The 15,313-nt window shown below is 35.8% G+C and overlaps 1 protein-coding gene across 2 annotated transcripts in view; it reads right to left on the bottom strand.

The window, feature by feature from the left end:
* Positions 1-1,665: 1,665 nt before the first annotated feature.
* The window catches only part of LOC118744116 (glycerol-3-phosphate dehydrogenase, mitochondrial), a 296,154-nt gene continuing 282,506 nt past the window's right edge, over positions 1,666-15,313 (bottom strand). For both annotated transcript variants that reach the window (XM_036476846.1, XM_036476848.1), the window contains one exon: positions 1,666-1,925. In XM_036476846.1, the coding sequence (XP_036332739.1) occupies positions 1,875-1,925 (51 nt within the window). In that variant the 3' untranslated portion in view covers positions 1,666-1,874. The remainder of the gene's footprint in view (positions 1,926-15,313) is intronic.

Here is a 15,313-nt window from a genome sequence, read left to right as displayed (position 1 = left end):
TGCTAATGCTAAAAAATTTGGGTTCTGCGTGAGTAGATTATTTAACCAAGGTCCTCAACTTGTCTATGGCCACTCTCATCATTCCAGACACCTGAAAAAATGGGGAGAATGGTCCCAATGCTTAAACCGAGGAAACCGTCTAACAAAGGAGAGTCCCATCGTCCGATTACTCTCCTTTCCCCGGCAGCGAATACACTAGAGGCCCTTCTACTCCCAGACTACACAAACCACCGGACCCCAGTGAGGCATCAACATGGGTTCCAGATAACTCGTAGCTTTGACCGAAACCGCCTCTTGGGGAGAACGATTCTAGTAGAGTTGTACCTTTCCAAGGCGTCTGACACCGTCAGTCAATCCACGCTACTAGAAGACATAGAGGCCTCCCCTCTCCCACAGGGACTCAAACGGTGGTCAGGGAACTATCTAAGTGGTCGACACTCGTCAGTAATTTTTGCAGACAAATCGAGCAAACCCAGGAAAATAAAGAGGGGGTCCCACAGGGTGATGTTCTTTCCCCACTACTGTTTGACTTACACATTTTTAAGCTCCCTCAACCACCAGAGGATGTCTCGATTTGCTCTTATGCTGAAGATTTCTCGATAATGGCGTCTGGAAATGGAATTGATCACTTGTGCTTCTTCACTGCGCGGAGCCTTACCCTCTCCCCTACAAAATCCTCAGAAACAGTATTCACGACTTGGACGAAGGGAGTCAGACTGCAACCTGGTATTCACAACGAGACGAACCAATTCCGACGGTGAATACTCGGAGTAACCTTCGACAGCCTGCTCTCCTTCTCGGCCCATACAACCGCAATTGTCAATAAAGTACAAAGCCGCAACAAGGACCTCAAGTCGCTAGCCAGCGGCACCTGGGGCTAAAACAAAGAAACGTTGTTCTGAACTATGCAGCGCATGTGTGGTCGCCGGGGACTAGTAGAACGCAGTGAATGAAATTACGGACCTACCAAAACACAGCACTCAGGACAGCGACAGGATGCCTTCTGATGTTATAAAACAACCTCTGGACCCGACAGCATGCCGATAGGATTTAAACGGCATCCACAGTTATATAGACTCTCAACTTGTAAATGCCGTTCAAGGTACACAACCACCAGACGTGGACGAGACAGAGCTGCGTCTGCCTCGGGAGACTTGGACCACAATAGCCTGGCTACTGCAGCAGGTTAAATTCGTACCAGAGCAGAGTAAATGCAGATATGCCAAACGAATTCGAAACATCGCGCACCTCGTAACCCTGCCATATTGTTCGCACTGTCAGCGCCATATTGAATACCCTGTCAACCCGAAGATATCTCACTTATATTCTTCCATAATGATTGCTATTAAGCCAAAACTAAACCCCGGTAAAATATTTATATTTCTTGTAAGCCTTTAAGTGGCCTTAAGTATAAAGATGTATACAAACATTTGGGGCATACTCCCCAAAAATTTTTAATAGTAACTTTAAAAGCTAAAAAACGGCAGCACTGATTAGCTAGCGAAGAAATCCAAGAGTTTTAGTTTTAGTGAACATCTATCATCAAGATGATAAGTTTGGCTTTTTTGATTCAGATTTAAAATTTCGGCTAGTTCGTATCTATTATGTCATAATAAAGTTCTTGAACATTTTAATTTTTTCGTTAAGAAATAGACATGTGTATACATATATATGTATACAAACATATGTAAGTATATTTAAAAGTAAACATTTCTCTTGATTAACAATTAAATAATAAATAGATCTCTTAATTTTTCATAAAAGTGCAACCAAATTATATGTGTGTGCTTTATAATCCTCCTCCGGAGCGATCGACACTGATTTTTTGTTTGAGTTGAGCAGCTTCGTGTTTTTGTTCTTCTAATTCCGCCATTCTAGCAAAACGCGAATATGCGACGTCTCCAGTTTTTTATGGCCGACATCATCTGCAAATAAAAATTTTATTATATGCAAAATGTAAAAATATTAAATAATAAGTATAAATTATTAAATAACTAAATACTTTGCTGAATTCGCGTAAGTTTTTAAAATTACTCCGAAAATATGTATGTTTGCATCAATTAATTTGAAATTAGCTTAATGTAAATACAAACAAAATTTTGGATTGTTTCTATATTAGATAAGGTAACGATGTGTACATATCGTTATGATTATAGGCCAGTATGCAGCTCTGAAGAAAACAGTCAAGAAAAAAATTGCCATTATTTCGTGTGTATGTCCAAGGCATTTTGACATCTGAACTTCACAGCCTGTTGCCTCACTCTTTCACAAAAAAAAAATGTATAAAACCGTTTTCTTCAGAGCTGCATACTGGCCTTATTCTTGAATTATTTGCTTAATTCTTGAATCATTCAAGTTCGTTTAACTGGATTGTTTAATAAACGCACAAATTACAGTACAAATAACTTTATTACACAACAAACCCTTTACAATACCTGTTAAGACAATTCTGTAATTCCAATACTCGTTACTACAATCGATCTCTGTAGTCGCAACTTTCTTTTGGAACCGAACTTTTTTACGCTGTAACAACGTATTTATATATCTGCGTTCGCTCTCATCGCAATTCTGTACTATTTTAATTGAAAGTTATCGAACATTCCATTTGACGTTTCTCGACATTCTATCATTCTCTTGTTCTTGGCCTGTTCTTAGCTTTGGCTTGCAATTCTTGTTTTGCAGTTTGGCCTATTTAAGTAGATGTTGTTGATTAAGTTCAAATATTCATTTTCAGATCATACATTTAATCTGCACTTAAATGGCCAATATTGGCTAATTATGCTCCGCACGGATACATTTGAGTCGCCCAAAAAGACATGTGTTAGCAGTACAATTACTTACTCTATCTCTCCATTCACTTTTTGAGTGCGGGCAAACACAAACCGGTGGAGTATGCGTAAGTAAGAAACCGATCAATAGCAAGACTAGTATTTGCTTTGCAAGCGACAATTACATCGACTGTACAATATCCGCAATAGCGTACTGTGCTTGCAAGTACTTAAATATTTTCATAGAGCTTTTGATTGTTGGTATTTGGGTTCTACTAATTATGAGCATTAATTATATGAGCACATAAATGTGTATTTACATGCACATGTATTAGAGTGGCCTTAATGCACCGATTTCCGAAAACCAATGGTTCTCGCACGGAAATATATGAGGTTGGGCTTAGAAATAAATATGTAACTATTTTCAAAGCCTTCAGATGACTCTTAGGGGTTCCTGGTTGGACCGAAAGTGACGAAATTGAGGCCAGTTTTTATGAATTTTCATATTTTACAATTTCAAGATGGCGAAATTTTATTGTGTGCCTTTTTATCGAAAGTTTCATGGAATAACTTTTCCAAAGTGTCAATTAAGTCTCAAGTCGGTTAAAATAACACAGCGCCATAAAATTGCAAAGGCCTTAGAAGTACGGAAAACACACATAACTAATTTCACGCAGCGGCAATCCTATAATCCGATGTGAAGCTGGAAACGACGGGCTACGGACCACAGCTGTCAAATTATTTTAACGCGTGCTCTTATGTAGACAATTATTTTGGCGACGAGACGGCAACACTGCGACTAGCCAAAAATGTAGCTGTGGCCAGATTGGACCTATTTTTTATTTTTCTAGCGACAGATAAGTTTCTTCCTCTTCTTTTATGTCAAACTCAAACCAATTCATGTGTCGCTGCCGCGTTCAAAAAAAATCATGTCGCCGTTGACAAGGCGTGTAGATTATGTAGCTAAAACCTTAATGTCGTGTCGTGTGGTGATGCCGTTTTCGATGTGTTCAGAGCTTTAGTGAAAAGTCAAAAGTGCAACAAAGAGCGTGAACTAGAGGTTTACGCCGAGACGCCTTGCGGCGGCGGCGTGGTCAACTTCAAAAAGAATCGGCACGGCGGCGACGGCGCTACTGCCCTTAAGGTAGATTCCAAAGAGCCATGCGGATACTAATCTTATCATGTCATCTCGTCACCATGTCAATTCGGATTATAATTCTATTTAATTCATTCATTGAACTAGTTTTAAATTTAAATTACGTTACTTCCTACTTGAATTAAAATGTTGAGTACCTGGCGCTGATGGATGGGCGAACAGAAGAAGGTCTGAGGTATATACATACATCCACACATGGCTCTGTATGTTCTCTACACCCTGCAGGAAATGCATCTAACTATAAGCTAACTTTAAGTTGATTAGGAAGGAGCTAAAAGTCACTTATTATCTGTATATTTTCTTTGACGAAAGCTAACTAACGGGTGATTTTTTAAGAGCTTGATAACTTTTTTTTCTTCTTTATTTGAAACGTTAGATTGGTCCATGACATTTACTTTTTGAAGATAATTTCATTTAAATGTTGACCGCGGCTGCGTCTTAGGTGGTCCATTCGGAAAGTCCAATTTTGGGCAACTTTTTCGAGCATTTCGGCCGGAATAGCCCGAATTTCTTCGGAAATGTTGTCTTCCAAAGCTGGAATAGTTGCTGGCTTATTTCTGTAGACTTTAGACTTGACGTAGCCCCACAAAAAAATAGTCTAAAGGCGTCAAATCGCATGATCTTGGTGGCCAACTTACCGGTCCATTTCTTGAGATGAATTGTTCTCCGAAGTTTTCCCTCAAAATGGCCATAGAATCGCGAGCTGTGTGGCATGTAGCGCCATCTTGTTGAAACCACATGTCAACCAAGTTCAGTTCTTCCATTTTTGGCAACAAAAAGTTTGTTAGCATCGAACGATAGCGATCGCCATTCACCGTAACGTTGCGTCCAACAGCATCTTTGAAAAAATACGGTCCAATGATTCCACCAGCGTACAAACCACACCAAACAGTGCATTTTTCGGGATGCATGGGCAGTTCTTGAACGGCTTCTGGTTGCTCTTCACTCCAAATGCGGCAATTTTGCTTATTTACGAAGCCATTCAACCAGAAATGAGCCTCATCGCTGAACAAAATTTGTCGATAAAAAAGCGGATTTTCTGCCAACTTTTCTAGGGCCCATTCACTGAAAAATTCGAAGCGTTGCTCGTTAGTAAGTCTATTCATGATGAAATTTCAAAGCATACTGAGCATCTTTCTCTTTGACACCATGTCTGAAATCCCACGTGATCTGTCAAATACTAATGCATGAAAATCCTAACCTCAAAAAAATCACCCGTTATATTTCTATGGCGATGGCCGCGAAATAGTCAAGGCTGGTTTACCTCTGCAATGTAACTAACTTGTAATTAACTACTTTTCGACATAAAATATCAATAGGAAAAACAAAATTTTTTGTTTTGTTTTTATTTACATTTTATATTTGTTTTCATATTCTGCTGTAGGTGGTCCCATATTCGAACTTCGTCAGACATAACTTCAAAATGATAATATGAATTTCGATCTTCCTTTGATTTGTCCTCAACGCGTTTGTCCAAGCGCGTTTAAAGAAAACAATCTCCTTCATTACTCCTGCATTACTTGTCAAGTAGTTTCAAGCTAGTTTTTTGTAGCTAACTACAAGTTATTTATTTTATAATAATCCCGCAAAAAAAGCTAACTACAACTGGGTTATTTTTTATCAATTTATAATTTTTTTCTGCAGGACAGATCCGTATGTACTATTTAAATATAAAGAAATAAAAAATTTTAAAAGTCAAGTTATTGGGATAATTTATGTCGCTATCAATAAATTTTTGCAATAATCTTATCAACCGTTATGTTAAATTACCGAGTTCTTACGATTTTTTGCGGATTACATATTGAAAACAAGGTTGGTCTACTTTTTTCCAAAAGTTTAACCCATCAACTCGAACCAGAACGGGTCTTTTTGACTCACTGTTTAAAAAAATGGCTTATAGATGGTTAAAATTTCCACTAATATATTAAGCGTCAAATTTTTCTAAGGAGAACCGAATGTAATGAAAAATAATACTAATTTTTACCAAAAAGGGGGAACTTTAACCCTTTGTAGAAAACGTTGCGATGCGAGGGAGCAAAACCTTCACGGGGTTTGACCACCACTAAGGAATGCTAACGTAATTTTCACACAGTATACATATGTGGGACCCCAGAATAAAATAACTTACAAAAAAAGTGTTGGCTCTTTATTGAAAGTCTGTTTAAGATTAAAAAAAAAATACTCTGGAAAATCAACTTGTCTTTGTTTTATCTCTAATAATTGAGGAGTTAGATGGAATGAGTTAGATGAACATGAACTGCTTCTCTTAAAACTGCTTTCTGAGATATTGGCGTTAAAGTTTTTGATGTGTTATAACTTTCTTGTTGTTGCAGTATTGGAAAGAGTTGTCTACTGCGGAAAAAAAATCGTTAGATTACCAATATTCGGCCCTCCTTTAACTGTAATAAACGCTTTCGATCGAAAAATATGTTACCTATGTTTTTCCTGAGTTGCGCTCTTTTTGGAAAAATAAAGGAGATCATATTCTTGTCCAGTGGCCCAAATTATGCAAAAAAACTGCTTTAAAAAAGTAATGTTCATTTCGTAAAATTCTGTTTTTAAACGAGTAGTATTTAGTTCCTTCAAATGATGTATTTCAATGTACATACATCATGCAAATTTTGTACGAAATTCCTTAGGCGCCGAACGCCGCCGCCGCCGATATTTTCGTAACTCGGCGGCGGCGCGTGAGGAATGACAAAAATCGGCGGCGTGGCTCGGCGGCGTTTACCTCTAGCGTGAACGGCATTTTTTTTACAAAAATGAAAGTGAACTTATACTACGTTCAAATTGACGAGTTAAACATGTTAAATGGGCTTGAACCAGTTAAATGAACAAAACGTGTTTATAAACAAGTTAAATCGCATACAATTGTTGTTGGAAAATTGAACCAGTTAAATCATTTCAGCTTTCTGCTTCCGCTAATCAGAAAGAGCCAAAAGCTTTCCTTTGACACGCCAACGTTCAAAAAATATAAAAAAATAATAAAAATATAATAAAATAAAAATATCAAAATTGTATACATGTCTGCTCGCCAAAAAAGAAATCAAGGCGGTAATTAGTTATTTCCCATTAGATCTCATAGTACGCAGAGATAAATAGTGCATACGAACTAAATATTTTGAAGTTTCTAAGTAATCCGTATCATTGTGCACACTTACAAGTAAAAACGGACTCTGACAAAACCAGCAAGAAAAGTTCTATTCAGTTTAGGAGTCATTGACCAAAATGCTTTAATATATTAAACTGCTATATAAACATAGGAATTCATTTAATGCAATGCATATTTGGCCAATTTTTAAGGCTATTTCAATAACTTTAGTCTTTTTCTACATCCCTTTAAACACCCTGTCTAACATTTTGACAGGTTACTTCTACGTTTTGACCGGATATTTCTATGTATTTTCCAGACGGTTTCCAGGCAGAAGAAGAACATTTGTCACTTGTATATAAGCACAATGACAAAACAAATTGAAACACAAAAACTTGATTTTGAATATTTTTTAAAATTTTTATTTGAAATCAAACAACCGTCAAAGTTAACTCCAAATGTTCAATGTGGACGATTGTGTTTTAAAAAAAGTTCTTTTTCATTTAACAAGTTAAATGGGGCCAATTTGAACGTAATTAAGACAGACATTTACAAAACAAAGTGAGTTTTAATCGGTAAATGGCTTCAACATCGTCAAGCTCATCCAGAAAACAATTCCGATCCGATGACTATACAATTTTTTTAGTTGGAAAATGTGAAAGTGAACTCAAAGGCGAAAAGTTGCCGAGCATGAAACAAGTTCTGCAATTATTTTTTTACAAAACGCGAGTGGAAAAAAATTCGGTGAAAGTCGGTGTAAAAAATACAATTGACGCTACCATTGATTTTTATCAAAAAGCAAACATTCCTACGATGACCGCCACCAACTGTGTGAAAAAATTTTATAAACTTTATGGAGAGTGGCAGAATTTGTTCAAAAAACAAATATGGCCATTATGAAAATATCGCAGAGATGAAGAAAAGTTCTGTGAAAAAATAGAAAACTTCATTTTTGACAATGCGGCAGCGGATGCACTGAACTCAATGAAAATTCAGGAAGACAAAGATTTCCTTATACTGCAAAGGCAAAGGGGTCGACCTGGAAGTATGTGTGGCATTGATGGCTCACTGAAACGAAAACAGAAACGCGAAACAAAGAGACTAGCGGAAGAAAATCGCAAAAGAAAATATCTAGACGACTTGCACATTATTGCAATTTCTGTTTAACATTTGTATGTAGGTGCATCTACGTCAGTAACAGCGATTTGTAGAGATAGTGAATCCGAAGTTGAAGAAATGGGCTATTCCCTTTCCGACGTTGATTTGCACATACGACAACGCAGTGCTCGATTTCGCAGAAAAATTAATTTCGTAGATGATCGTAGGCTAGCCAGCATGGATAAATGCCGTATCAGTGATCGCGCAGCACTGCATTTGACATCCGCAACACTTGCGGCTGTATTGGGAAAATTGCATGAAATTAAACCTGATATTAAGGATATCAAAGCAGAAGATTTCGTTCTCAACAGCACAACGCGAAAGGATTATCGTCGAAGACAAGCTCAGCAGATCATCGATGAATTTCGGGTTAATATTAAATGCAAAATTTGCGAATGAAACATTTAATATACATATTAGCATACTATGCTTAATAATCTTAATTTAATATCCACATAGATTCCTGATATATTCGTCTTGCATTGGGACGGTCAGACACTAACATATGTGTAAGCGCCTATCTATTATTATTATTATTGGGACGGTAAGATGCTCCCTGAAATGAAGCGCAAAGATAAGGTAGATCGACTAGCTATTGTTATAACTGCAGAAAACGTGGAAAAAACTGCTCGGCAATGCAAAACTTGAAGAATCTCGCGGTGAGAATATTGCTGTAGCTGTTGAAAGCTTCTTATGCAAGTGGAAAATGGATACTTTGGTTGAAATCGTTGCTTTTGATACGACATCGACAAGTACTGGCGGTTACTTGAAGTAAAATTGGGTCGTGATTTACTTTTTCTCCCATGCCGTCATCATATCAGCGAATTGCTGGTTAAAGCTGTATTTGAGTTGAACTTCGGGAAAACATCGGCATCAGAAGTTCCCCTTTTCAACCACTTCTAAAAAACTGGAAAACTATGAACATCCACAATTTTAAAAGTGGAATAGTGGACGAAGAAGTAAGAACAACATTGTCAGCAGCCGGAATAGAGATACATAAGAATTTTTGTCTGGATGCATTAAAATTGGAGTACGCGCGAGGGGATTATAAGGAGGTGTTACAGCTATCGCTGCTTTTTATTGGTGAAGACGTTCCAAATTTCACACAGATACGTTTACCTGGAGCAACGACGCACGCAAGATTCATGTCTAAAGATATTTATTGTTATAAAATTTTTTTGTTGCGCGAGCAATTTGAAATTACTGCTTTGGAAATGAAAAGCGTTCGAAACATTTCCATTTTTTTTGACGCGCACCTTTATTTATTATTGGTTCAGATGTATGCTGTGAATGCACCGCGACTAGATTTACAATTAATTCAAGACGCGGTCGTATATTTCGACGAAGAAGTTTCGAACGCTTTATTATGTAAAATTAGAAACCACATATGGTATTTGTCAGAAGAGGCGATTGCACTTGGATTTTTCGATGGGAAAATTTCCTTTGCATTGAAACGAAAAATGGTTCAAGCTCTTGGTAGTTTAGATGAAGAGCACGAAGAAATTGTAGTTCCAAAACGTTTAACTGTAACAGTCGAACAGATTCGCGAATAGGGGTATAAGTGATTTTGTCACACCGCGCACAAAACGATTTTTTTCTCGCTTGCAAATCGATATTGATTTATTACAATTTGATCCGTCAACTTGGCCAAATAGAAAAGGTTATTGCGCAGGAAAACGCATTTGGTAAAATTTGACCGTTGTAAATGATCCTGCGGAAAGAGCGGTGAAATTAATCAAAGATTTTAACCGTGCTTTGACGTACGACGAGGGGGACAAGCACTATCTACTCCAAGTTGTAGAAAACTACAGGCAAAAGTATCCATCACACAAAAAATCATATCTTATGACACAAAATATTTAAAATAAAAATGGAGACAAACATAAATACGTGCGTACATTAGGGTGTTCCAAAAAAGGTAAGGTCGGAATTTTAATGCCGCCACCTCCTAGGATTGTTCTATACCGAAAAAAGTTATACCCCTATTTTTCATTTTGAAAACAGAAAATATTTAGAGAGTGCTCAAAGTATTCCATGTATTTTGTATGGGGAAATAACAACTTTTCATAGAAATGGTATAGAATTTTTGAAAATCAATATTTTTCGATCGAAGATCGAATGGTTACATAAACAATTGGATCGATCGAAAAATATTTATTTTTCAAGAACTCTTTACCGTTTCTACGAAAACTTGTTTTTTTCCCAGTATAAAATACATACATGGAAAAAGTTTAGCGCCTTGAGCACTCTCTAAATATTTTTTTATGTCAAAATAAACAAGTAAGAAAGTCTAAGTTCGGGCGGAGCCGAACATTAAATACCCGGCGCAAGTATTAAATATATGTTTTCCACCTTTCCGAAAGCTACCGCTACATGATAAGCCGGCGTGTATAAATTTTAAGTAAACTAGCGTCCTTAAATTTCAAAATATTGAAATTTCAAGCATTTCTGAAATTTACCGTTATATGAAAAGCGGCCGTAATTTTAGTCCGATTTCAACAATTTTCAATGGTTTACTTTTATGTGGCAAGCACAATAACCATACCGAGTTTGGTACAAATTGCTAGAACGGTTAGCGAGATAAATATACGTGATCATAAGTGGGCGGTGCCACGCCCATTTTCCAAAATTTTATCATAAACGTATTTCCTGGCAAAGAATTGTTGCAACCATCATTTTGAATAAATTAGCTTTAATATTTACTGATTTATCGAGGATTTCGTATTTCTCGAAATTACCGTTATATGGGATGTGGGCGTGGTTATTGTCCGATTATAAAAATTTTCGGCCATTTGGTATGCTGTACCAGGGCCAACAACTGTGCCAAGTTTGGAATAAATTGATGCAGCGGTTACCAACATATACACTTGTAACCATACGCCCATTTTCAAAAAAATGTTAATATTCTTATTTTTCGTCAAAAATTTATTATAAATATCAATTTTGAGTGAATTATCTTCAGTAGTTCCTAAAATATCGCAGTTTTTGTATTTCTGGAAATTACCGTTATATGGGAGGTAGGCGTTATTGTCCGATTTTGCCCATTTTCAATACTATCCGTCCTACGCCCGAAAGAAGTACACGTACCAAGTTTCGTTAAGATATCTTAATTTTTACTCGAGTTATCGTGTGCACAGACGGACGGACAGACGAACGGACAGACAGTCACCGCTTAATCGATTTCTCTTTTCATTCTGATCATTTATGTATACATTTGCCTATATCTATCTCGATTCGTTTTGCCTGTTACAAACAACCGTTATGTGAACAAAGTTATAATACCCTTGTGCACAAGTGCGCTCGGGTACAAAAATAGGGGTACATTTTTCGGTATTTAACAATCCTAGGGGGGTGGCGGCATTAAAATTCTTACTTTACTTTATTTTGGGCCACCCCAACGTACATACATGTTCATATATAACGTCTCATGAGAAATCGAAAACTGATTTTTAAATTTTTAAATTTTACTCTTTTTTAAAGTTGAATAGTGTTGTGCTTTTTTAACCGATTTAATACTTCAAAAGCTTGCTGGAAAGGTAATTTCATTTCATTCATTTTATGAATTATGTATGAAGCATAATGTAGAATTTTTCTAATATATACTTAAAAAAAAAGAAATGCAAAATAAAAGAAATTGGTGTAATTTCGACATTTTTGGTCGAAAAAGCTCAACCCGGAACCTCTAGGAATCCCCTGAAGGCTTTTAAACTAATTACGTATTTATTTATATCCCCAACCTCACATTATACTGTGCGAAAACTTTTGGATTCATACATTTAAAATTTTTCATACAACAACAAGGCCACTCTATTATAGTGGCCTTAATAAACCGATTTTTGAAAACCAAAAGTTTTCGCACGGCAAAATATGAGGTTGGGTATAAAAATAAATATGAAATTATTTTCGAAGCTTTCAGATAACTCTTAGGAGTTCCGGGTTGGACCGAAAAGTTACGAAATTGAAGCCAGTTTTTATGAATTTTCATATTTTATAATTTTAAGATGGCGAAGTTTTATTGTGTGCCTTTTTATGGAAAGTTTCATCGAATAACTTTTCCAAAGTGTCAATTAAGTTTCAAATCGGTTAAAATAACGCAGCATCATAAAATTGCAAAGGCCTTAGAAGTACGTTCACATCACTACACGGTGGGCAGGAAGCGAAGATAGGTTGCATAAAAATGTCGACAAAATCTGAAAGCAGGGTTGTATTTGTTGATATCTTAAGGTTAAGAATCCGCTTAAATTGAAATCCTAGCTGCTCCTGTTTTAAAGATATCCACATTTTATATACTTCTGATAGGATATATTTGCAAAAGAAGAAGGCGTACTTCTCGATAATTAGAGCATATTTATACGAAAAGAAATCTCATACAAATCTGTTCCCCTTTTTTAACTCACTAAAACGGATCAAATCAATGTGAAACATTTTCATTTTTTCCTACCGAAAGAATAATTGATCGAGATTTATTGGGCGCTACCGGTATACAACTTAGATAAAACACCACAATTACCTTTTTCTGTAGCGTGAACTTTCTCATTACAAACACTTTCAATATCGCAATATATGTATGTATGTATACAATATTGTATGCTATATAATACGGTAGTAATTTTTTATTAAAGGTTTGTTGCTATAAGCAAGTAGCGCAGGCAAGTCGCACAAATAAAAATGCTCTAACTTAGGCCAACGGTACTCCTCATAATAAGTAAATAAATTCAAAGCTTGTATGAGATTTATTTTGGTATTTATGTACTCTTCTGTCAGGAAATAATGACTATTGTACATCCAGAACACAAATGCGATCATAAAGAAAATCGCATGAAAGTATGCGCTTTGTGTGTAGGGCTGCCAGACGTCCCGGTTTTCCCGGACATGTCCCGGTTTTAGACTATTTGTCCCGGTGTCCCAGTCCAACCTTAAAATGTCCCGGGTTTCATTTAAGTGTCCCGGTTTTCGATTTGATTGCACAAATTTTGCTTAAAAATGACTACGCTGAGAGAAAAAACACGTTGTAATATTAAGAAAAATTTTATGAATTTACTGGGGGAAATAACGCATAGTAAACATGAATATTTTTTATTTGATTATCGTTTTGAAATGTTCGTACTTAAAAACAATACTTTCATACCACGCACACGTGGTGTTGAATCAAACTGAACATTTGAATGCACATTTACATGTCTGGCTGTAGCTGAGTGCACGAAGATGCTTGCCACAATTTGCTAATTTCCAGAGCGTCAGGGTTCAAATCCCATTACAGACAGCATGGAATTTAAATAAATTTTTTTTTTTACTTAATTATGAAAAAGCATCCGTTAAGTGCAAAGCGCTTCATTTTAATATTGGCGTATTTCAATTGAATATTTCTATACTAAATACTAAAATTTGTATACTTAAATTATTACGAGTTGGGTTGGTGCTCTTTCATATGCGATTTTTTTTTTTTAATGTAGCACGTTTTGCATAAGCAATAGTTGATGATTAATATAAGTATGTACCTAAATACGTTAAAATGACATGCACAGAGTTTTACAATTATAGCAAAAGCCAGAAGTTTTGAAACAAGCTCACAGCAACGAAACAAATGACTGATATTTTAATATTACCTTGTATTTATTTTTTTTTTTTGGTGAAACCTAGATTACTTATAAGTACCGTGCCGTACAAAATTATTGGCTCGGAGACACTTTCATCTGATCACAATTTCTAATCAGATCTTTTAGAAAGTTTAAAATGTAGCTTTTGAGCCAATTAGTAAAGTGCAAGTCTGAAGTTACCAGAAAATTTCGTTGATTTTTTGCAATTATTTATTTTTTGCTGACAGTGTCTTCCACATACAAAAAAATGTCGAACATAATGCGCGTTCCTTATCTCCCAGAAATAGTCAGAAAAAGTCCGAAGTAGTCAGATTTAGTCCAAAAAGCGTTCCTTAACTCGGAAATGACAGCAAAAATGAGAGAGCAACAGTAAGTGAGAGCGACTCTCATCAGTCCGAAGTAGTCAGATTTAGTCAGAAGAATTTTTTCTGGCAAAATCCTGAAAAGTGTCAAACTCAACTGAATTTAAATTAACGGAAATTAAAGAATACGCAAAAAGTGAGAATAATCTAAAAAGTAAAAGAAATGAATTGAAATTGGAAGGAGGCAAAAAATAATTGATATAGCAAGTGTTTATTGTGCTTGTGCTTGTGTGAATGTGTTTTGTACATACATTTCTGTTCTTATTTGACGTTAGTTTTGTTGTTGCCATTCTTTGGACTAAAAATTTGGTTTTTTGCGTTCCTTTACTTTTCCTGTTACTCTCTTTTAGTGAGCGCATTTTGCTTACGCTCTGGCATTTTGACACTTTTCAGATTTTAGTCCAAAAAGATAAGGAATGACCCTATAGTTTGTATGGAAGAAACTCTCAGTAAAAACAATACCAAATATATTGCCTCGTTCAAAGCCATGAGCAAAATCGTGAATACATGGTTTTCCGCAAAACAAGCGGATCTTAGTAATTTTGATAAAAATCTTAACGAACTCCGCACAGCTTTGAAAAGTACTGGAATTTCTTAAACTGTCAAAATCCATTTTATCCTTAAACATTTAAAGCAATCTATTTCATTCTTGAATAACGATGGTTTAGGATTATGGTCCGAGCAGGCCGGGAAGTCAGTTCATAGGGAATTCATTAAATTCTGGGATAGATTCAAAATAAATATGATTGATAAACCAACTTTTGTGAGTCGCCTGAAGAAAACTGTAATGACATTTTCATTCCAGCATATATAAAAACTTAAATAAATAATAAAATATTTAAATACTAAAATGTGTGACTATATTATATGGTAAGCCAACAAAAAAAATAAAAGGAAACAAAAAACAAATATAAAAAAATAAAGCAAGAAAAAAATTTAAAAAAATAAAACCAAAAAAAGAACAAAGTAGGTTGCCTCTACGTGGTGCGCCTTGGAAACGGCTAAAAACTTACATAAACTTATATTTTCACATAATATGTATACACACATTTACTCACACATGCATTGTTGAATATTTAATGCACAAGGATGTTTTTCTCTTTCGCAAAAGTCGGTCCTATCATAACTATGTAAAATGTTGATATCTTTAAAACAGGAGCAGCTAGGATTTCAATTCAAAG

Source organism: Rhagoletis pomonella, unplaced genomic scaffold, assembly GCF_013731165.1.
Source record: "Rhagoletis pomonella isolate Grant_MI unplaced genomic scaffold, Rhpom_1.0 Rhpom_scaffold_00008, whole genome shotgun sequence".
In the NCBI taxonomy this organism is placed as follows: domain Eukaryota; kingdom Metazoa; phylum Arthropoda; class Insecta; order Diptera; family Tephritidae; genus Rhagoletis; species Rhagoletis pomonella.
Note: the sequence above shows the minus strand (reverse complement) of the source record. Positions and strands in the feature narration are given on the sequence as shown.